The sequence below is a fragment of the Lobosporangium transversale genome (assembly GCF_002105155.1).
Source record: "Lobosporangium transversale strain NRRL 3116 chromosome Unknown BCR41scaffold_34, whole genome shotgun sequence".
Classification (NCBI taxonomy): domain Eukaryota; kingdom Fungi; phylum Mortierellomycota; class Mortierellomycetes; order Mortierellales; family Mortierellaceae; genus Lobosporangium; species Lobosporangium transversale.
The window spans coordinates 25482-46653 of NW_019029012.1; the positions used below are offsets into that span (position 1 = coordinate 25482).

Sequence of the window (21172 nt, forward strand, 5' to 3'; positions counted from 1 at the left end):
CCAATCACGGAGCGGACCCACCTGTCGTCCGTGAGGAGCCTCCAAGCCCTCGAGTAGAGGTGCAGACGGCCCCCTACTGGCTCTTGTTGGCGCTGCCGCGTCCCCGTCCACGGCTGCCTCTGTAAAAATACTGTCCCTGCTGGTTGTTATGCATGGGCTCTCCATACCCGTAAGTGAGCTGAGGAGGTGTGGCTTGTTGTGCTTGATGATGATTTGCTGGTGAATAAGGTTGCGATTGTGATGGAAATTGCTGGAACTGTTGCTGCTGGTGGGGGTACATGTTAAAGTAAATACCCCTGCTGCGAGAACCGGAATTGCGACCGGATCCTCTGTTTTGCAAAGCTGTCTTGCGAGGCTTGCTGGCCTCCTGGTACTCCTCAGCAGCTTTAATTCGGGCTGCAATATCATCTTTAGTGATAGTTGCAGTCTTTTCATGATCAGGGGCTGGCTTGAGACCCTTTGCGTACACAAAATTATCCATGCGCAGATCGGTGATTTGGCGTGCTGTAACGGCCAGATGAGATCGCATGACATGCCCAAAATCTGCGACGATCTGCCGTAATGCAGGATCGTGCACTTTGTGAAAGTATTCTGCCAGGAATTCGTCCAAGGGTCGCGTAGCGTGGGCCTGACGTTCCTGTAGTTGGGATAACCACTTGTCCACTCGTTGAAAAGAAGTGGTCTCCTGAGGCCAAGGCAACTCAAGAGAGGGCGCTTTGTACTGCTGATCTGGGTTCTTGGGATAGAGGACGTACTCGGTGAGGATGTTATCGTCGCCAGAGTTGTCCGGGGGACGGAAGAAATGAGAGCCGTCAAGGGAAGGTACAGCCGCTTTGAGGGTATCAGAGAGGACAAGTATCTTGGCCTGTGGGCGATCAATGGTGATGGGGGAAGGGGAAGAGGAGGAAGGGTTGGCCTGCGTAAGGGCAGCCACCTGCTGACGAAGAGTGTTGATTTCATGAAGGAGTGCATTATGAGTGTTGTCGGTAGAATTGTCGCTCATTGGAACGAATAGATAATAGTCTGCAACGGATGAGTTCCAGGAGCGACGAGAAGAAAGATGTAGATCAGAGTTGCAGGGCAGAGGGATCTTTTTATTTAGTTTATTTTTCTTTATTTCTCGTCGGATTTTCAATGAAGAAAGGTGACACACACATACGGACATGGTACCGTAGACAATGTTTTGTGAAACTACTGGCAAGCTGTGCAGAAACAGTCTAAATTTCTTTAATTCCGTGGTGAGTGTGTAACGAGGCATACGTACTATATATACTTCCGATGCGGTACAGGTCACGCCTTGCATGCAGAAGGTATTTCAGGCATCCTGGTCTTTGGACAGTAGCCCTCTTTCTTTTTTTTTTTTTTTTTTTTTTTCTTCAACCACACGCTCTCTTCTTTCTCTTTCTTCATCTTAACTTGTTCATACCCCCAACAAAGCCAATCCTTGACCCAAAAAAATAAAATAAAATAAAAAATAAAAAATAAAAAAAAGTTTTTTTTTATATTACATTTTCCCCTCATCTTTTCAAGCAACAATCATCGTTTATTGCCAGTCATCATGTTGTTCAGACTCTCCACAGTTGCCGCGATCGCCTTGACTGCCTCCTCCGCAGTTGTTGCCTTCCCATCCTTCCTCTACTCTGAGCGTATGGCTCCTGTTGTCTCTTCGATTGAAGCTGAAGTTGTTCCAGATTCATACATTGTAGTCTTCAAGGATGGTGTTCGCAACCTCAACGAGCAAGCGACATGGATTCAAGACCTCCATCGCCGCGATGTAGCACTGAATGGAGCTTGGGAGAATTCATTTGATGGAAGTCTCGAAAGCGGTGTCCGACATATCTACAATATGGATTCTTTCCAAGGCATTGCAGGCCGATTCCGCCCTGAAGTCATTGAATACGTTCGTAGACACCGTGATGTAAGTTATATTTTTGTTTTTACTTTTTAATATCCTTCTCTGGGAACTGCTGTGGATAGTTTCGATGCTGAAAAGCGGGAATGATGGAAGGAGTGGTTGGTGTAGATACTTCAACTTGCATTCTTTCAAAGTCTGTTTGAACCCTGTTTGTATTCAGGTCTTCATCCTGTCATTTTCTTTTTGTATCACATTCAGTGTAACTCGTGCAATTCTTGGGCAAATGCACACCATTTCTGGATGACAATGCAGAAATTATCATGGTGGGTTTCCCCCTCTCGCCTAGTTTAGTGGATTGCGCAAGATTTGCCCTCTTCCTCTTCACTTTTACTATCTTTCATTCCTATTTGTATCCAATAGAGGAAGAGAGAGGGAGGAAAAGATAAAGAAGGGGGCCATAGGCATGGGTCAATAGATAAAAGGAACCCGCGTAATGAATGTGAATGGTGCCCCCCTCCCTTTTCTTTCTTTTAGTTCATTTTAGACTTGCTGCGCCCGTGACCAAACCTTTTTTATTTATGAGAGCGTGTCATTGGGTGTAATTGTTAAATTACCATTTAGTGTTCTTGCATCACAAGGTGTCCCTTTTTATTTTTTATTTTATTTTTTTTTATATATCTAAACGCGGGTATCATTCACATATCATGTCATAACACATGTTCCGTACTTTCTTTTTTTTTTTTTTTTTTTTTTTTTTTTTTTTTTCCTTTTCTTCCAGGTCGATTACATCGAGCGTGACCAAGTTGTTTATGCCACAGAAACTCAGAAGAACGCACCCTGGGGTCTAGCCCGTATCTCGCATCGCAAGAAGTTGACCTTGAAGACCTACAAAAAGTATGAACACAACCCTGAAGGTGGCGATGGAATCACAGTCTTTGTGATTGACACAGGTATTAATACGAAACATAAGGAGTTCGAAGGCCGTGCTAGCTGGGGAGCCACTATCCCTATGGGTGATGCCGATATCGATGGTAACGGTCATGGAACCCATTGTGCTGGTACGATTGGAAGTGCTGCATATGGCGTTGCAAAGAAGGCCAAGGTCGTCGCAGTGAAGGTCTTGCGTTCTAATGGTTCGGGTACTATGTCGGATGTTGTTGCCGGAGTTGATTTTGCTGTTCAAAAACACTCGGCACTCAAGACCGCTGGTGGTTCAAAGTATAAGGGCTCAGTCGCTAATATGTCTCTTGGTGGAGGTAAATCTCGCCCATTGGATTCTGCGGTGTCGAGTGCGGTCGCAAGGGGCCTCCACTTTGCAGTGGCCGCTGGAAACGATAACAGGGATGCTTGTAATTACTCACCTGCTGGTGTGGAGGCTGCTGTGACAGTAGGCGCTTCGACTGTGAGGGACGAAAGAGCCTATTTCTCCAACTATGGACCTTGTGTTGATATCTTTGGTCCTGGACTTGACATTGAGTCGACCTGGATCGGAGGCACGAATACGAAGAGGACTATCTCAGGAACATCCATGGCATCCCCCCATGTAGCTGGTTTGATCGCATACTATCTGTCATTGGCACCCAGCAATGACTCTGCATTCAACTCCGGACCTATTTCGCCAAAGGAAATGAAGGCCCTTTTGAAGAGGACTGCTACTAGAGATGTTTTGGAGGATGTCAACTCGAGAACACCCAACTTGTTGATCTATAACGGTGGTGGCAAGAAGGAGAGCTACTATGCCTGGTAAAAAAAAAAAAAAAAAAAAAAAAAAGAGCTTTTGTAGCAAGTAGGAAGAGACGTTTTTGAAGTTTAGTCCCCTCTCTTTTTATTTATTTTTTTTTTGTTTGTACATAAATATCTGTCTGTAGGACATGGGTCAGGGATCTTGAAATAAAAAATAAATTATAATTTTCTACACCTAAAAATATGTTAATGTGCATTTACATCTTTCTTTTTATTATATTTCTTTCTACAGCAAAAACGCACTATTATCATTGTTATTATTGCCATCATAGTCTTTTTTATCTTTTTCTTTTCCCTTCGCCGCCTTCGCCTTCCCCTTCGTCTTCGTCTTCGTCTTCTTCTTCTTCTTCTCCCTCTCCTTCTCCTTCTCCTTTTCTCTCCGTTTTCTGTTTCCGCAAGAGTAAGGAGGGTAGACTTGACTTTCCGCCATATTTCTCTCGGCAAGTGCATTATACTGGCGCCTTGTACTTTCTGGTTCCCCATTCCAGAGCCTGGCCAACTCGCTCACCAATTCGGCACCAGACATCTTGACTGGCGAGTTCTTCTTAACCTCTTTGGAATGATCCTCTTTATAGAGAAAAAAAGCATTTTTTGGCCTTTTGCCCTGCATGACACCGTCACTGCTGTTGTTATATTGCTTAATGTACAGCTCCCTTAGCGGTGCCGATAAGGGGGGTGAAGGTGTGCGGGATGATGATGAAGAAGAAGAATAAGAAGAAGAAGAAGAAGAGGAAGGGGGTTTATCTAGGAGATCTGTAGTTGCTCTTTCGCTTTGATGAATTGCGATATGCTGCGCGGACGCGGATCCACCTGGCGGTCCAGAAGCGCAGTTTGAGGGGGTCCTTGATTCAAACTCTACGGCTGTGACCAAGGGTGGCCTCAAAGGTGCCATCAAAGGAAACCTGAGCAATGACGGAGATATCCCAGTATTGACTCCTGCCCTCGGCTGCGAACTTTCGCAAGGTCGAGTTTCAGAGTGGTTGAGTGCTAGCCAGCGAACTTGAGAGAGAAAAGTTATTAGACAGGCATAATGGTGTCAATAAAAAATAAACTAAATGCTTTTGATTGGATTGGTTAGTGGAGAGATTTATTTTACCTTGTTGATTCGCATGCTCAGCTCTCGGGTGGTCCCTCATGAATTCATTGTTCGGTAATGGATCATGGGGGGGACCGTGGCTGATTTCTTGGATTCTGGAGGCCTCAGACATCGATGCTGGATTCCAAAAGGGCTGTTGCTGCCCGTATGGTGTCTGATGTGAGGGTGGCGGTGGCGATGGCGGGACGATGACTTGTTCCAACTCCGCTTGCATTGAAAAGCCCACTGGCGCAACTTCTGGAGATGTAACCAACAGCTGCGATGGCCAAGGGCCGGTCTGTTGGTGTGCCCAGACTACCTGTTGAGGCGCTGGTGCTGATGCTGATGCTGGTGCTGATGCTGGTGCTGCCATAGGAGGCAACGTCGACACCGGGAGGAGGTAATTCTGATAACTTGGTTCGTAATGATGACACTAAGTTTGTCAAAAATAGAGGTTAATAAGACGTGAACAGAGCGAGTCATTACGAGTTACCATGATCAAAAAGCAAAATATGAATATATTTACAATCTGTTGGGAACTGAGGAAAGGATCAGAAGGTAGTATATACCCCCCAAGAAACACCGGGGTGCCATCGTCGAGGAAGTAATGAGTGACGGCCAAGCCCGGAAAACTGGCCGAGCCATCCTGTGGCAGCATCGCCATCCCCTCTGAAAGAGGAACGGCGTTGCTGTTTTCGCCAAAATTATTATAGTTGCTGTTGCTGTTGTTGCTGTTGTTGTTGCTGTTGCTGTTGTTGTCGTTGTTGTTGTCGTCGCTACTGTTGTCGCCGTTGTTATTGTGGGGGATGTAGTTGAACATTTTCTATGCGAAAAAATAAAATAGACATGCAGGAAAAAAAGAAAGACATGGACTGAGAAACTGGGGACATTAAAAAAAAAAAAGAACTGTAGGATGGTTTTTGATGGTTTTTATATCTTTACCCCCCCCCTTTTCCTTCTCTCATATTTGGTTAGACAAGAAAGGTGATCCATGCGTAACCAAAGGCATTGAAAAAACGAATAAACAAACAATGTTTTGCATGTATTCCTCCAATTATTTGTGTGTGCGTGTGAGTGTGCGAGTGGATACCCAAGTGTTCTTCCTTTCCTTTCCTTTCCTTTTTTTTTTTTTTTTTTTTTTTTTTTTCCTTTGACGCGGATGGAGAAGAAGAGCAAAAAAAAAAAAAAAAAAAAAAAAAAGCAGGAGAGGGTGTTGAATTGTGATGATACCAGTACGCAACCCCCTGGGAAGGAAAGGCCATAAAAGACATAAGGACGGAGATAAATATTTTAAAGTTTTGGGCATCATCTGCGCAAATGCAAACGAAACGAACGCGAACCGTACGAATGGAACAAAGCACAATGGATAGAAGGGGTATAAAAAATTCCCCCCCCAAAAAAAAAAAAAAAAACCCGGGGGTCAAATTTGAGTAGAGAGCCACAACAGAGTTTGTTTTTTTGTCTGCAAAGAGAAAAAACGAGAGTGGAGTCAAACTTTATAACCACCAATTAAGGTATAGGGTATGAACCTTTTTTTTACCAAAAATGAAAAAAATAAAAAAAAAGATCGAATGCCTGTGAGGCCACGAGCAATTGTGGATTCATAATTACAATAATAGTAATGATGAGGTTAAAATAGAAAGATTACAATCGTACAATTGTTTATGACGGCGGTGGTAACAGAAGTGCCAAAATTTTGGAGTCGGGTTTGAGGTCATTACGCATTTTTTTTAATCTTTGACCAAAACGTGTTTTTCCACTTCAATCGTGTTTTCCCATCTCAAATCGTTAGGTAAGCAAAAAAAAAAAAAAAAAAAAAAAAAAAAACGGACATTGTAATACACGGCTAGGGAAAACACAGCTCAAAAGTAATGTTACATTGTTCTTACTTTTAATAGGGAAAGAAGAGGATTGATGTAGAGAAAGATAAATTTATTGATAATGGTGGTGGTTTTTTTTACAAAAAAAAAAAAAAAAAGAAAGAAATGGATGAGCTTATATAGGGAAAAAAGCGAAGGTAAAGGACGTCGAAGGAAATACACGCGTGGCCATATCATGTCGCGCTACATTGTATCGTGCAACATTGAACCTGATGGACGCTATTCTGTCCCTTTTGTTGGCGTTGTGCAGATGTGCGTGTCCTTCCTACCAACTAAATTATGCCTTCCTCAATAACAACAAGAGCAACAACAGCAATAACAACAGCGGCAAAATAGCACCTTCCTCCTTAAAAAAAGTATTCATTATTTGTGCCTATTTTTTGAGTATAAGATTGACGAGAAAGAGAGGGTACGTTTGACCAGCCTCTTTGATTTTGCATTGTAACTTGCATCTATTTTGCTTGTAAAATCTAGAACATCCATCTCTTGCAATGCAGATGTTTTTCTTTTTTTTTTTTTTTTTTTTTTTTTTTTTACAATATGCATTGCATTACAGGGCTTGTAATCCTTTTTTTCCTTTTATATTATTCAAGTTTAATGAACAAAAGAGAGGCGATTGAAGTATAGAATAGATTTTTTACATTGTATAAAGTCATGAGCTATCAGCTTTATTCATCGCACGGGTGTTTCAGCAGGGTACCCTCGCCATTATGTCGAGCGAGATAGTCAGAGAAATGAATGGACAAACAATTATAAACAACAGCATCTCTTACATGAAAAAAAGAAGGAGCAGCAGGATGTGGTTGTGGTAACCAATGGCGAAGACGCGCATAGCCAAAATTGAAGTGTAGGAAGACATGACAATCCCTGGACATCGCCTTTTGATCTGCCTTTTTTTCCCGTTTCGGACGAGTTCTATTCTTGTTACAACAAAGCGTGTCATTGCATAAGGTCGAAAAAAAGATGCAGCATGTCTTTTAAATGAACAGAGTATTAAACATGGAGAGAAAATAAAATAAAATGAACTACACTAGGTTGCCAATTAAGCAATGGGCAATGAGCACTTGAGTATTTTTATCATCCAAAGCCATTCCTGTGCTAAAGTATACACCAGCATTCAAACCACTTCTCATTGGTGTCTCTTTTTTTTTTTTTTTTTTTTTTTTCTTTTCTTTTTTTCCCTTGTTATTGTGGTGGCCATAGCAAGATAAAGTAGGCGTCTTCTGCTCGACAATCTCCGTAGAATGCAAAGAACAAAATAAATAAAAGAAAAAACGCTCCATGCACACACTTCCTATTGCAAGGTACAGACTACACGTCTTTTTTCTTTCAGAGGTGTGGTCAAAGGTTCAACCGCGCGCATGAAGCAAGGCAATAACAAAGGACCATGCTCTGCAAGGTCGATGTCGTGCAGCGTCGTTGTAGAGCCGAGGACCTTTTCTCTCTTTTCTCTCTTTTTTTTTTTTTTTTTTTTTTTAAAAAAAAAAAACCTTTCAATGGTTTGATCTGGGGAAGGGAGTCTTGGCATTTGATAGTGATACGGGGCTGCTTTCTACTGAGTGTACTTTACCGAGAAATAAAAAGATCAGTAAAGGAAAAAAAGAGAAAGCTTTGACCTCTCCTTACATATTTTTTTCAAAACAAAATTCGGGTGTCGAAATCTTCATGCTGACTACTCTTGCAAACAGGAAAAGGAAAAGCTACCTGTATTTTTCATACCATGCAATCTTCCTTTTATTTTTTATTTACCATTCTAATGCACACTTAAGCATGAGCGTATGCAACATACAACACACATACACAGTCAATTTGATTGATTTTGTCAATAAACAGCATCTTTGAATAAGAAAGTAATAAAAATAAAAATAAAAAAGGAAAAAAAAAAAAAAAAAAAGTGCCAAGAACATGAGCAGCAACAATACCTTTACTGATGGAGGCGTAGGAAGGACGCGCTTCTAGACTATTTTTATTTTTATTTCTTTGCTTTGCTTTCATCTCGATTCAATATCAATTAAGCATAGACTGTCATCCTTCCTAGACTATTTCCTAGAAAGAGGGAGAAAAAAAAACTATACACGCGTATTAAGATATACAAAATTGCCTATTCCGTTTCATGTCCGTCGGGAAAAAGAATGCACTAACCACACACCTTTTTTTTTTTTTTTTTTTTTTTTTTTTTTTTTTTTCCTATCCTTGCCGTAGTTTTTTTCTTTTTTTTTTTTTTTGAACGCGTTCTGGATATGCATTTTTTTTTTTTTTTTTTTTTTTTTTTGATTTCCTAAATCTAGCCAACCAAAATGATGTTCTAATTTTATGGTCAGTTGACACCCCTTAAATTGGCCAATTTCTAATGTGAGAACTGTGACACTGCAATTTGCAGTGGTTCTTTCTTTCCCTCAATCCAAATCAAATTCAAATGGTACTTTTGAGCTTTAGAAAAAGGGAAAAAAAAGAAAAGAAAAGGGATATCCATCGATCCATCCATCAACGTATCTCTGCAACAAAACTGCTATCAATCAACTATTACGAAGCTCCAGGAAGAAAAAAAAAAAAAAAACTTTCATGGGATCGATTAATCACTTAATGCATGGGGAACCTCTGATTCAACATTTGCAGAATGGCCAAAAAAGCAAGAATTAGAAGAATGCAAGATCACACTAAACAGAGAACAGAGATCCATTATATTGCATTATCTGATGATCACTTTGACACAATCGGCAGCTTACGGCAATTTTTTATTAGTTACGCATACGCAAAAAAAAAAAAAACCGCAACAACCCCCTTGGACAGCAATGGTTTTTTTTCGGTATCACAGTATCAGAATATCATAAAGAGGAATAGAGCGTTTGAACTGATCTTCCCAAACATTTCATATTGCTTATCTCTATATAACATATATATGTGTTGTTAGGCTGCTGTTAAGGCTCACGAGTTGCGCACCAAGAACAAGGCTGAGCTCACCAAGCAGCTTGAGGAACTCAAGCAGGAGCTCGCTGCCCTCAAGGTTCAGAAGGTTGCCGGCGGTTCTTCCAGCAAATTGACCAGGATGTAAGGATACTATATACTGGACAAACGCAAAAAAAAGTCATTATTTATTTATTATTATTCGTGAGTCAAACCTTTCAAGAAGCAAGGAATATCCCAGAACATTTTTTTTTTCTGTCAGCAACAACCTCTGAAAAAAAAAAGGAGTTAGTTGCTACGATGTTATCAGGGAAAGACAAACATTTTGCCTCTTTTTTTTTTTTTTTTTTTTTTTTTTTTTCGTGTCTTACGAGTTCGTTTATCAGTCGAGGAAAAAAAGAAAAAGAACAGTGTAGCGTTTACTGCTCGCTTAAAAACGAAGGAATGGACCATATATATATTTTTTATGTCGAGGATTGAGCAAGATGAGGCGTCATTCATATCACTTTGGGCAAATTTCAATCAACAACAACAATAACAAAGAAATAGTTACAGGGTTGTTGAAGGAGATTTCATATGTTTTCAGTCACTACATATCTCATCATGCTTTTTTTTTTTGTGTGTATGAATACGAACAACTAATGGTGGAAACCTCTGGTATCTTTTTATTAGCTCTGCTGTCCGCAAGTCGATTGCCCGTGTCTTGACTGTTATCACTCAGACCCAACGCGCTCAACTTCGTATCTTCTACCAAAAGAAGAACTTCTTGCCTTTGGATCTCCGTGTCAAGAAGACTCGCGCTATCCGTCGCCGTCTTACCAAGCACGAGGCTTCCCGCAAGACTGTTAAGCAGCAGAAGAAGGATACTCACTTCCCTCTTCGCAAGTATGCCGTCAAGGCATAAATAAAGAAGAAGAAAGAAGAAGAAAGAAGAAAAATGAAAGATGAAAGATTTGATCGTAACCATTTTTCTAACCCTTATCTTAAATAAAAAAAAGAAAAAAGATAAAAAAAAAAAAAAAAAAAAAAGATTAACTTGATCGATCAGAGCGGGAAACGTTTGTATCCATCATTCAAAAGGACTGCAATGGAAAAAACATTGCATGTATGCAATTTTGAACATTGGAAAAAGAGGAGTATCATCACTGAAATACACTAATCACAATGAGGACCATATGTAATGCGGCTCAGCAACGGAAGGATCTACAGTATATATTTATATATACAGCCCTCTGTTCAAGTTTGGAGCAGAAGCAAATGGGAACGATCTAAACAAAAAAGCTTATCAAGAACTTTATTTGAGCACGAGCCACGTCCATGCAAAGAAATGACTTTACAGCTGAACGCACGCTGTAATCATGGATGTGTCACGTGTAGACGCTGACAATGCAGGAAATGAACGCGCTTTTTCCAATCAGGTCACACAACGTATAAAAAGCTTACCTCTCCTCTCTCTTTCTCTTTTCTTTCCTCTCTTTCACTCCACGCCACCTCCATCATTTCCGCTTTCACGTCAACCTTGCATCATCAAGATCTCTCTCTAAAATTACATGGCTTCTTCTCCAACCCTAGTACTGATCCTACTTTGTCCACTCACACCCCCCCTCCTTCACCTCCTTTTTTCCCATCCTCCAACTTGCTAAACTCCCTATCAACACCATCTTCAGCTACCTTCCGTTTGCTAGGGGCACCACATGAAATGTCGCTGGTTTCACCCCCTTTTCCGTCTTTGAGCCTCCTGAGCTGGCCGATATGACTGCACATCAGTTGCCGAAGAAGAGCCTGGCGGCTTGTTCGCTGCTCTTGCCACAATTTAATTCGACTTCCTCCGTTGGGACCAGTTGAGTACAGCGGAACGCCACATCCTTTATTGGCGTTGAGTTCGATGGATCGAATCAGAAAATGAGTGCCGCCACCAAGATAATACAGTTACGGTGTCCTTGGTTCCAGAATATGAGCGGTACTGCGCCAACATCCTGGGAATGCCTACCTCACCTCCAGTTCCTCCTTTACAGGAACGCCATGTCCATGGGGTCTTGCCTTCCGGTATCGGGTATCAGAGCTCCATTTCTCATCGTCCTGGAGCCCATGAGGCAAGCCTCCACCTCTCTATAACTTCCTGAGGCTTGGGAGTGCACCTCTGAGGCACTCCCATTTTTATTCAAAAGATCAAGCTATTACGTAATGGCTATGGCGAGGTCCCAACAAGGGGACTCGCCCGGCAGCCGTAATCCGTCCTTCAGCAGCGTAATGAGCCTCGCCAAGCATGTGCCCAGCCCCGATACATTTCTTCTTCCATTTGGTGGCTGGGGCGAGCGCATCACATCGGCAATCAAGGACTTCGTTTGCCTTACTGCGCAAAGCTGAAATATCGTGGCTCCATCTTCAGCAGTAAGGACACCAAGAGAGCCTCGAAACCATGGCCCGGCGGGGTGTTGTTGAAGCGTTTTATGGGAATCGATGCAAAAGGGCCAAGGAGGTCAAGATGTTTATCGTCGCCAGGTGGGGTCCTTTTATTGGGGCTCCACCATAACCGCGACATAATGTTTTGACCTCATGAATAAAAATGGAAGCGCCCCTCGGTACGCTTCCAAATAACAGTCGGAGGCCGTGGCGTTATCGTCACATGGTTATGCACTTAGCTACTCAGCCCCATTAAACGTAGCCTGTGTGATAATTAAAGAGATGAACGTGTCTCATTGACGATTCGTCGCTCCCGACGAAGCTAAATAACTAAAGCAGCCATGCTCTCACGGGCCTCAGGATCCAACAGAGCCTGAGAGCTATGCGCTGCTGACGCATTCGCATCTGGCATCATGTGTAGCCAGGTGTAGACATGCACGTCAATCTTACTGGGGGAATTATATCCATAGAAAGTAATATAAAATGAACAATGAACAATGAACAATGAAGAATAAACAAAAACAAATAAACAATAAAAATCGCTCGCCACCAATATAAACAAGCTTGTAAAGGCCTGTCAAATAGCTAACGTTATTTGAGCACGAGCCATGCTGATTGCCAAACGACTGGTACTAAAACGTTGCACGCACACAGCGGATTGCCAAGATGATCGCAATCATATCCACATATTGGTCCTGACATGGGGTAATGAACCAAGAAATGCGTGCGCAGCAGAAAAGGATAGGGATAATCCTCATTTGATCAACTTTGCCACATCACAAGTGTATAAAGTGCTCGCTTGTTTTTTTTTTTTCCTTTCTCTTTTTACACCCAGATTCACATCTATCATCCGTTTCCCTTTTGTCCTAACACCATAGCAACATGGCTTCTCCGCCTCTTCTCTATTTTACTTCTCGTCACCTTCCTCGCCTCAGGCAGCAGTGGGTTTCTACCTTTAAACCTCTTTCGCTTTTTTATATCCTCGATGTCATCTTTCAAGATGGACCTTACCACCAACATTGATTCAACCTATAATCTACATACTCTTCTCGTCCTTCTTCTCCTTCCTCACTCCCCGACTCGCCCAACTTTGCATCCGGGCTGTTTTCCTCTCTCTCTTCTTCTTCTTCTTTTTTTTTTTTTTTTGTCAACCCCTACCTTCACATCTGGTGGAGGCACCACAGGGAGCGTCATCGACTACGCGTCTATACCGACTTTAAGATTACTAGTTCATTGATACGAACACACAACACATGCCAAAGAAGGGCCTGACAACTTGCTCATTAGCCTCAACATTGTTCGGCTCTGCTTTCTCTCATCATTTCTGAGATATCGACAGCACGATCACTATTCCAGCCAGAGGAATAGGCTATAATACCGCTTCAATAGTCCGCATTGGATTTGATTGTCAGGCCCAAATACATGAGAACCTTTGTCAGGGTGCCGCGCTCAGCGCTGTTTGCACTTTAATATTAGCTTCGTAGCAGAAGCCTTGTGTGAGCTAGCTTGCCCTCTGGAAACTCAAAGCACCTGTCTGGAAACGACTATATCTAGCTACCAAGCAGCAATATTTCTCCTGTGTTCAGAAGTCTACGTTAGTATTCAATGGATTCCAAATTGATTTCCATTTTCTGGACTATCCATCCTGGCCGTAATCTTCATGCTTTGGGCCTGGCCATTGCGTTTGATGCCGACTATTGGCGTGGTATTGCGTTCCACTCCCCCTGTCTAGTGCGGTAGCTGTACTTAATGGTGTCCTAGAAGTATTGGTGGAGAGAAAAGTTGGGCGGTCTTGAGGCTAGTGGGCAGATTATCAGGACTTTCTTCGGCAACTGGTGTGCAAGCATATCAACGGATTTAGGTAGTTTGAAGACAGTATTGGACAAAGCCGACAGCGCTCCCTGTGCTGTTACCAGCAGATGAAAAAGAAGTAGAAGAAGAGGAGGAAGGCACTGGTGGGGAGTTTGGCGTGTCGGTAAGCGGGAAAGGAGAGGAAGGGAGAGGAATGTGGATAGAATGAGTGAAATCAATGTTAGACAAATAAAAGAAGCATATCGAATACTTTATTGTCCAGAGTTGCAGAGGCAACGTCTATTTTGCCCCATACTGATCAAAAAATGTAGATACAAGCGAACATGTGTCGCGATTGAGGTCAAAAGCGGAAAGCAGGAAGAGAAGGATAGAGTCGGGTATGAAAGCAGCAACTCATTGGTATATACTATCGACGGACAATCGTACGCTCTTTCAGCCGTCCTCCATTTCCTGCTAAAAGTGATTTCTCTATCCGTTTTTTTTTTTTTTTTTTTTTTGCTGATCAGACCTTAGGTCTAGCACATCCTGGGTACACAGCATAATGACTGCCTTTCCTTTCAAGGACAACTCTTTCTTAAGCGTCTCTGCACATCACTAGCCATGTCTGGATTAGATCCTACAGTGTCGCATGGGATTTTACGTGGGCTCTTCTAAACTACCTTCTCACTCTACTAATGACTACCATTCGCTTCGCCTCTACCAGTAAGAAGAAATAAAGTCAGAACACGAACAGTGCATATGGAGCGAGAGAGAGATGAGGGCTTTTAGGAATGGAGCTTTTTTAAGGAGTGTTACTTTACTCTTGTAAAACGTTTGTCTCCAGAGTCAGGGAGTGAGTGATGACCAAGACGTGGGCCTTTGAACGTTAGCATTGCTGTACAACAGCTATTTAGTCCAGTTAAATATGCAAAAAAAAAAAAAAAAAAAAAAATTCTTTATGTGTGGTACTGAAAGGGCACATTTATGCAAATATTGATAGGCTCTGCAGTCCAATGTATAGAACGTGCGACATAAAGCAGCCTTGAATAAAGAAAAATAAAGGTAAAAGGTCAAGCTAACGATGAATGCTGGGTCCATGATTTAACTTTATTTGAGCACGAGCCACGCTTTGTCGCGTGGTTTGTCGTGATGCTGTACAATCATGAAATGAGATATTGATATGTCTTCATGGTTTCTATGTACGCAATGAATCTCTTTTCATTTATCCTAATAAATAGCCCCGTCTACCATACTTTATATATTTATATATAAAAGAAAAAAAAAAAAAAAGGAATGTGTTGACATTGGAGCAAGGCAAAATAAATAGGCGAGCAGAGCAGATTAGTTAGCATTGGGGGAGGAAAGACAGGTGGAACAGGTAAGGTTGGAGCAAGAGATCCTTTTTAGAAAAGACAGCTGATAAACGAGTTATTTGGGCACTAACAAGAACGGTTGTAACCGAAAGTTGTGGGAGCAGTTTTAGGAAGGCTCCAAACTGATGTAAATCAGTCGTGTAAGATATGGGGCCCATTTCAGTATCATATTGTATTGTATGTTTTATTTTTTATTTTACGCGTTTTTCTTTATTTGACAGCCTGGTTGTATGCCTTTGGTGGATGCAGTATAACTCATGGCTATTGCAATTGTTTTCCTTGTTCTCTATGACTTTTTCACCAAGCTGATATACGCGACTTTTTTTTTTTTTTTTTTTTTTTTTATAAAAAAAAAAATAGAATAAAGGCATGAGAGGTTTTAAACTGGTAGAGGTGGAGTGAAAGACAGACATTGGTAGAGCAAGGGGTATGAGAAGAGCTCACGAAAAAGATTCAGATGATCTGTAGAATCTAATATGGACATGATTAATTCCAAAGAAAAAGCAGAATTCATCCTCGAAAGGAATAGCAGCTGTAATACACTGAGTAGCGCGTTTGAAGGTATGCTCGTTTCAAATTACATGGATCTACTTCAGTATCTCAATTTGTATGTGAAAGAATATTATTTAATGATACAAGTTGATAATCTACAAGCAAGCAAAAGTGGAATAAAAACAAAACTACAAGAGATAGTAAATGACAAAAATCACAGTCTTGCTTGAAAGGAAGTTTTTTTTTCTTTTTTCTTTTCTTTTTTTTTTTTAAAAGCCGTGAATCTTGATCTGTTTCTTATCGACACCACCCTCTTCAACAAGAAGACTCATGACCTTGGTACGCTGATCACCCTGAAGCTGGATGACAGATCCCAGTTCTTCATCCTCAACAAGAGTTCCATTACAGGCAAAGTCCTTCTTGAAAATCTTGAGCATACGTTTCTTGTCAAAGCTAGCAGGAAGTCCTTGGATTGTTGTCAAAGTCTTGCGTCCGTTACGCTGCTGGATACGAATATCTGTTAAAACAGAAAACAAAAAGAGGTATTAAAAAAAGATTAATCAATTGAGCCATGAGATAATAAATGGAGTAAAAAGAGGTAAAGAAGAGTTGAATATGGGGCAATCAGAAGCATTCTTGTCAAAAAAAAATAATCAGTGTAACTATGACATAAGGTGTATATAAAAATATACGAACGTCAACGCAGGAAACAGAACCAAAACGGCCTGTCAAAGCCCTGCTTCGGGAATAAAAAGTTATCATCACATTTTTTTTTTTTTTTTTTTTTTTTTTTTTGTTTTTCTGCTTGCCCATGTGAAATATCTCGCCCCCTCCCCCTCTTACGAGGATTAAGGGGTAAAATAGGGGAAATGAGAGGAAGCAAAACTTGGGATTAAAAAAAAAAATTGAAATGAATTAGATTGAATGGGTCACATACGGATATATTCCTGTTGAGAGGCGCTGTCGATAGAATTGCCAACATCGGCAAATGGATCTATTCATTACAAGAAATACAAAAAAATAAAAAGATATTTAGTTTTCCAAGATCTACAAGATCTAGATTAAGATCGTGTTTTTGTTTAAAAAAAGATGAAAAATCTTTTACCATAAGAATTAAAGTTTTGAATATCAGACATGGATTTTTTTACTTCTATTTTTTTTTTTGATGAAGAGAAAAGAGTAAAGGGCGTAAAGGGTTGTTATACAGAAGAAAGGATGTGGAATTGTGTTAAAGAGTGGAAAATGGCAAAAGGGTAAAAATGTTAAAAAAAGTAAAAGAACAAAGAAGAATTTTTTATTTATTTTATTTATTTTCTCAGGAACAGGGTGGTCTCGTGATAGTGCACGTGATAGTGGAGTCGATCTGTTTTATTTTATTTCCAGTCAAAAAGTCATTAGGATGTTACTTCATTCCTGCTACATCCTCCAATTTTAGCTTCACATTTCAAATGAACGGGTCAAAGGTCGTCTTCGGTAACACCTGGAGCCATTTGAAAATAGATGGTCTATTACTTTCTTCTTCTATCCTTTCTACTCTTACTGACATTACTTTCTCTTGCTTTTTTTAAACAACCAAGTTGGAAACATTCCATACGAGCAGACTGAGGAGCAGTTAATTGAAATCTTTAGTGAAGTTGGCCCTGTAGTCAACTTTAGGTACGACACCAGCTTCTGCGCCGGAAAAAAAAAAAGACGGATCTTCATAAAAATGAGAATCATTTTAAAGCCGATCTGATAGTAACGCTTTCTTTTCTTTTCCTACATTAGACTAGTGTTTGAACGCGAGACAGGGAAGCCTAGAGGTTATGGATTTTGTGAATTTCAGGATGAAAGGACAGCAGCATCTGCAGTCAGGAACCTTAATGGGAGAGAGATTGGTAATCGATCACTGAAAGTAGACTATGCAGAGACAGATCCAGCGCGTAATGGTGGACGTGATCTTGAGGAGGGTTCATTCATCAGGAATATTGGACCCGGAGCTGGAGGACATATAGCTCCTCCACTACCCATGCCGCCACATCTTCAACAGCAACAGCAACAGCAACAGCAGCAACAACAACAGCAACCTCCATCTTTGATCCCTCCACAGGGTGCAGGACCCAGATTAGATCCACGGATCGCTATGAATGCAAATGCTACACCCCCACTTAACCGTCCACCTATTCCACAACCGCCTATGGCCGGAGGTCCTATTCCACCTCCCATGGTGCCACCTGTACCAAACTCAGCAGACGCAATCTCTGCAGTATTAGCGACTATGACACCAAAGAATGTTTTTGACTTGATTTCATCCATGAAGGTTCTGGGAGCTACAGAGCCAGAAAGGGCCAAGGCTGTACTCAATGCCAACCCACAATTATCCTATGCGCTGTTTCAAGCGCTTCTCATGATGAACTTGGTAGAGCCCAGTTCGCTACAAGTAGGAAAGCATAACCTTTGATTAATATATATATATATATATATATACAAGCACAGGCACTGATCCTTTTTCATTCTCTTTAAACTTTTCTTCATTAACATAGCGTATGTTTCCGGCAGCACAAGGGCCTAAACCTCCTGTCCCGAATGCGCCTACACCACAGCAACACCTTCCAATCCCTCCACCGCGTATGGGGATGGCGCCTCCACCGCAGTTTGCACCACCACCATTTGCTGGCATGCCTCCAGGACCACAGCCCCCTCAACCTTCGCCCCAAACTCAACCTCAACTTCCACCTCAGCCTCAACTTCAACCTCAACATCAACACCAACCTCAACCTCAACCTCAACCTCCATCTCAGCCAAGTGTCCCCATGGCACCTTCTCTTGGTATGTTGTGCTAAAAGTCTTTAGTTGTCTCTGTCTTTTTTTTATTTTTTTATGCTTCGCTAACTGTAGGCAAATACATCTTTTGCTTTATGCTAATGTCTGCTTGACACCCGATTGCTATATGTTTTTTTTTTTTTTTTTTTTTTTTTTTTTAGAGCAACAGAAGGCCTTGGTCGCTCAAGTGCTGGCTTTGACACCTGCGGATATTGCATCGCTGCCAGAGGAGCAACGTGCGAATATTATTCAATTGAGAGCACAGCTTATGGGTGCCAACGTTTAGTTTTTTTTAGTATTTTTCATTTTATTACAAATAAAAAAAAAAAAAAAAAAAAAAAGTTAGATTAGTAGACTTGAACAAAGCGCGCCACCAAAAAAATTTAGAAGTTGATCTACGTCACTTTGAATTTTTTTTTAGAAAGTATCATCTCTCTTTCAACCTTCTCTCATTCTTCTCACATCTCAGCAGCTCTACTCCACACCAACATGTTTTGTGCAAGTAAGTCAAAGATTCACGGAGCCTTGTAGACGTTACAGGATTTGTTGCAGCAACTTGCTTTTTTTCTTTTTTTATATTTTGACGCTCAAGGATCAAGGATGGAAAAGAGAACAATGACGCGATCTTTTGTGATCACATTTAATTAACAACTGATCACGATCGTTATTTCTGCCCATTTTTTTTTTTTTTTTTTTTTTTTTAAATTCATTTGTTTTAACTAGTTTCCGGTGAGGCGCCTGAGCAGCCTGTAGTATCCAAAAAGAATGGACAAGTGTATGAACGCCGTTTGATTGTAAAGTACATTGAGGACAATGGAAAGGATCCTGTTTCGGGCGAGGAGCTCTCTGTGGAAGACCTTTTGGACATCAAGACCAGTAAGTTTATTGGGTGAATTAATTATTGTTATTGTTGTTATAGGACCTCAAGTAAAAGAAAAGGAGATTGACATGGATTATCACTCATTGTTTTTTTTATTTTTTTATTTATTTATTTATAAAAAAAAAAAAAAAAAAAAAAAAAAAAAAACCAGCTCCGGGCACGGTTAGACCTCGTCCTCCTACAATGTCCTCTATTCCCTCTATCCTCTCCGTACTCCAGAAGGAATGGGATTCTATTATGCTTGAGACATTCACATTGAAGCAACAATACCAACAAGTTCGTCAAGAACTCAGTCACGCTCTTTATCAACATGATGCAGCATGCAGAGTCATTGCCCGTCTTATGAAGGAACGCGATGCTGCTCGCGAGTATGTCTTTTCTTTTCTTTTTTTAATATGTATTCTTCAACAGCCAAAGAGTGTGTGATTCTACTACCTCGACTCTAATTCTATTCTTTATTCTTTATTATTATTATTATTAGGGCCCTTGCTAACGTTCAAGCACATTTGGGTACACAGGCATCGACGACTACAACTGGGGAGACAGCAGATGTTGCTATGGAGGATGCTTCGGGATTGTCTGCTGAGGTTCGTGAGAAGCTCGAGGCGACGACTGCAGTTCTGTCAAAGACCCGTAAGCGTAAGCCCAATGTGACAGCAGAGGCTGTTCAGACCTATACACAACGCAAGGTGTTCCCAGGACTGCATGCTGCTCGGTCACCAGGTATTACAAGTTTGGATCTGGATGCAAAGAATGGACTAATTTTGACTGGAGGCAACGACAAGAACGCATTGGTCTTTAGCCAGGCAGAGGAGAAGGTCGTTGCAACATTGAAGGGGCACTCAAAGAAAATCACCCACGTCACATGGACAGGACGTTCTGAGGAGGCACTTCAGGATATGGCTTTGACTGCGTCTGCAGATCAAACGGTCAAGATCTGGACCCCGGCAGAGAAGGGCAATGGCTATACTGCAGCACACACACTTTCGGGACACACTGCAGAGGTGACTGGATTGTGTGTACATCCTACGAAGGATTATGTTGCGACAGCTTCTATGGACTCGTCATGGGGTTTCCATGATCTTGAGACGGGTTCGACTCTTTTATCTGTCCGGTCGGATGATGTGACGAAGGGATATTCCTCAGCATCGTTCCATCCAGATGGTCTTTTGTTTGGTACTGGTACAACGGATTCTGCTATCAAGATTTGGGATGTTCGCACTAAAGAGTCTGTTGCCTCTTTTGAGGGTCATGTTGGTGCGGTCAAGACGATGACCTTTAGTGAAAATGGATACCTATTGGCTGCGGCTGGAGAGAATAATGAAGTCAGTATTTGGAATTTGAGAACATTGGAGATTGTACAAAAGATAAAGGTTGCGGACGAAGGTATCATCAATGCTTTGGCTTGGGATCAATCTGGAACATATCTCGGAGTTGGAGGCACTGATGTTCGGTAAGGGTGTTATCGTTAAAAAAAAAAAAAAAAAAAAAAAAAAAAGTTGGGATACTTACTCATTATTTTTTTATATTCTTTATTTATTTTTTTCATTTAACAGTATTTTCAAGGTCAAAACATGGCAAGAGTTGGCTAATCTCACTGATAACACGGCTGAGATTACTAGTTTGAAGTTTGGACCATTGGGCGATTATCTTGTTACAGGTGGTTTGGATCGTAGCCTTCGTGTCTTTGGTATCAAGGAATAATAATATCTGTCATGTCAAACTCGGGGAAACTTTTTTTTTTTTTTTTTTTTTTTTTCTTAAAAAAAAGCCTACAAAACGATGAAGGAATAAAAAAAAAAAAAAAAGGGGGTCATTTAATTAACACGTAAATTTCCTTTTTACATTCTGTTTACACACACACGCATGTGTTATTTAAGTGGCAATAAACGGTGACTTTTATTATTATTATTATTTTTTATTTCTACTCATCAAAAACTGTAGATGGATTGCAGATGTTTATTCATGCAATAC

General features: G+C 41.0%; 6 protein-coding genes across 6 annotated transcripts; 4 read left to right on the plus strand and 2 right to left on the minus strand.

Moving 5' to 3' along the window:
* Positions 1-1381: 1381 nt before the first annotated feature.
* On the plus strand, positions 1382-3622 carry BCR41DRAFT_358489 (serine protease 1). Its single transcript, XM_022025054.1, has 2 exons — positions 1382-1918; positions 2634-3622. Exons 1-2 carry the CDS (start codon positions 1559-1561, stop codon positions 3600-3602), a joined length of 1329 nt encoding a protein of 442 aa, XP_021878771.1. The 5' UTR covers positions 1382-1558; the 3' UTR covers positions 3603-3622.
* A 167-nt stretch (positions 3623-3789) lies between these two features.
* BCR41DRAFT_137047 (hypothetical protein) lies at positions 3790-4631 on the minus strand. The gene has a single exon (XM_022019514.1). The coding sequence runs from the start codon at positions 4488-4490 to the stop codon at positions 3825-3827; it is 666 nt and encodes a 221-aa protein (XP_021878772.1). The 5' UTR covers positions 4491-4631; the 3' UTR covers positions 3790-3824.
* A 4307-nt stretch (positions 4632-8938) lies between these two features.
* BCR41DRAFT_358491 (ribosomal protein L35) lies at positions 8939-10454 on the plus strand. The gene is made up of 3 exons (XM_022025055.1): positions 8939-8972; positions 9465-9601; positions 10130-10454. The coding sequence occupies exons 1-3, from the start codon at positions 8970-8972 to the stop codon at positions 10359-10361; spliced, it is 372 nt and encodes a 123-aa protein (XP_021878773.1). The 5' UTR covers positions 8939-8969; the 3' UTR covers positions 10362-10454.
* Positions 10455-15725: 5271 nt separating this feature from the next.
* Positions 15726-16737, minus strand: BCR41DRAFT_358495 (translation factor sui1). The gene is made up of 3 exons (XM_022025056.1): positions 16622-16737; positions 16454-16510; positions 15726-16033 (listed from the first exon to the last, which is right to left on the minus strand). The coding sequence occupies exons 1-3, from the start codon at positions 16650-16652 to the stop codon at positions 15786-15788; spliced, it is 336 nt and encodes a 111-aa protein (XP_021878774.1). The 5' UTR covers positions 16653-16737; the 3' UTR covers positions 15726-15785.
* Positions 16738-16934: 197 nt separating this feature from the next.
* On the plus strand, positions 16935-18604 carry BCR41DRAFT_339339 (hypothetical protein; the record flags this gene model as incomplete). The annotated part of the gene is made up of 5 exons (XM_022022156.1): positions 16935-16989; positions 17094-17172; positions 17284-17935; positions 18039-18324; positions 18480-18604. Exons 1-5 carry the CDS (start codon positions 16965-16967, stop codon positions 18602-18604), a joined length of 1167 nt encoding a protein of 388 aa, XP_021878775.1. The 5' UTR covers positions 16935-16964.
* A 145-nt stretch (positions 18605-18749) lies between these two features.
* Positions 18750-20928, plus strand: BCR41DRAFT_339341 (WD40-repeat-containing domain protein). The gene is made up of 5 exons (XM_022022157.1): positions 18750-18820; positions 19042-19194; positions 19350-19566; positions 19680-20651; positions 20755-20928. The coding sequence occupies exons 1-5, from the start codon at positions 18808-18810 to the stop codon at positions 20900-20902; spliced, it is 1503 nt and encodes a 500-aa protein (XP_021878776.1). The 5' UTR covers positions 18750-18807; the 3' UTR covers positions 20903-20928.
* The last annotated feature ends 244 nt before the right edge of the window (positions 20929-21172 follow it).

Coding starts and splice junctions, on each gene's coding strand:
- BCR41DRAFT_358489 (XM_022025054.1), top strand. CDS start 1,559: ATGTTGTTCAGACTCTCCACAGTTGCCGCGATCGCCTTGACTGCCTCC. Junction 1,919..2,633: donor ACGTTCGTAGACACCGTGAT/GTAAGTTATATT, acceptor CTTTTCTTCCAG/GTCGATTACATCGAGCGTGA.
- BCR41DRAFT_137047 (XM_022019514.1), bottom strand. CDS start 4,490: ATGGCACCTTTGAGGCCACCCTTGGTCACAGCCGTAGAGTTTGAATCA.
- BCR41DRAFT_358491 (XM_022025055.1), top strand. Junction 9,602..10,129: donor TCCAGCAAATTGACCAGGAT/GTAAGGATACTA, acceptor TCTTTTTATTAG/CTCTGCTGTCCGCAAGTCGA.
- BCR41DRAFT_358495 (XM_022025056.1), bottom strand. CDS start 16,652: ATGTCTGATATTCAAAACTTTAATTCTTATG. Junction 16,511..16,621: donor TCAAAACTTTAATTCTTATG/GTAAAAGATTTT, acceptor TGTAATGAATAG/ATCCATTTGCCGATGTTGGC. Junction 16,034..16,453: donor CTCTCAACAGGAATATATCC/GTATGTGACCCA, acceptor CTGTTTTAACAG/ATATTCGTATCCAGCAGCGT.
- BCR41DRAFT_339341 (XM_022022157.1), top strand. Junction 19,567..19,679: donor GAACGCGATGCTGCTCGCGA/GTATGTCTTTTC, acceptor TATTATTATTAG/GGCCCTTGCTAACGTTCAAG. Junction 20,652..20,754: donor GTTGGAGGCACTGATGTTCG/GTAAGGGTGTTA, acceptor TTCATTTAACAG/TATTTTCAAGGTCAAAACAT.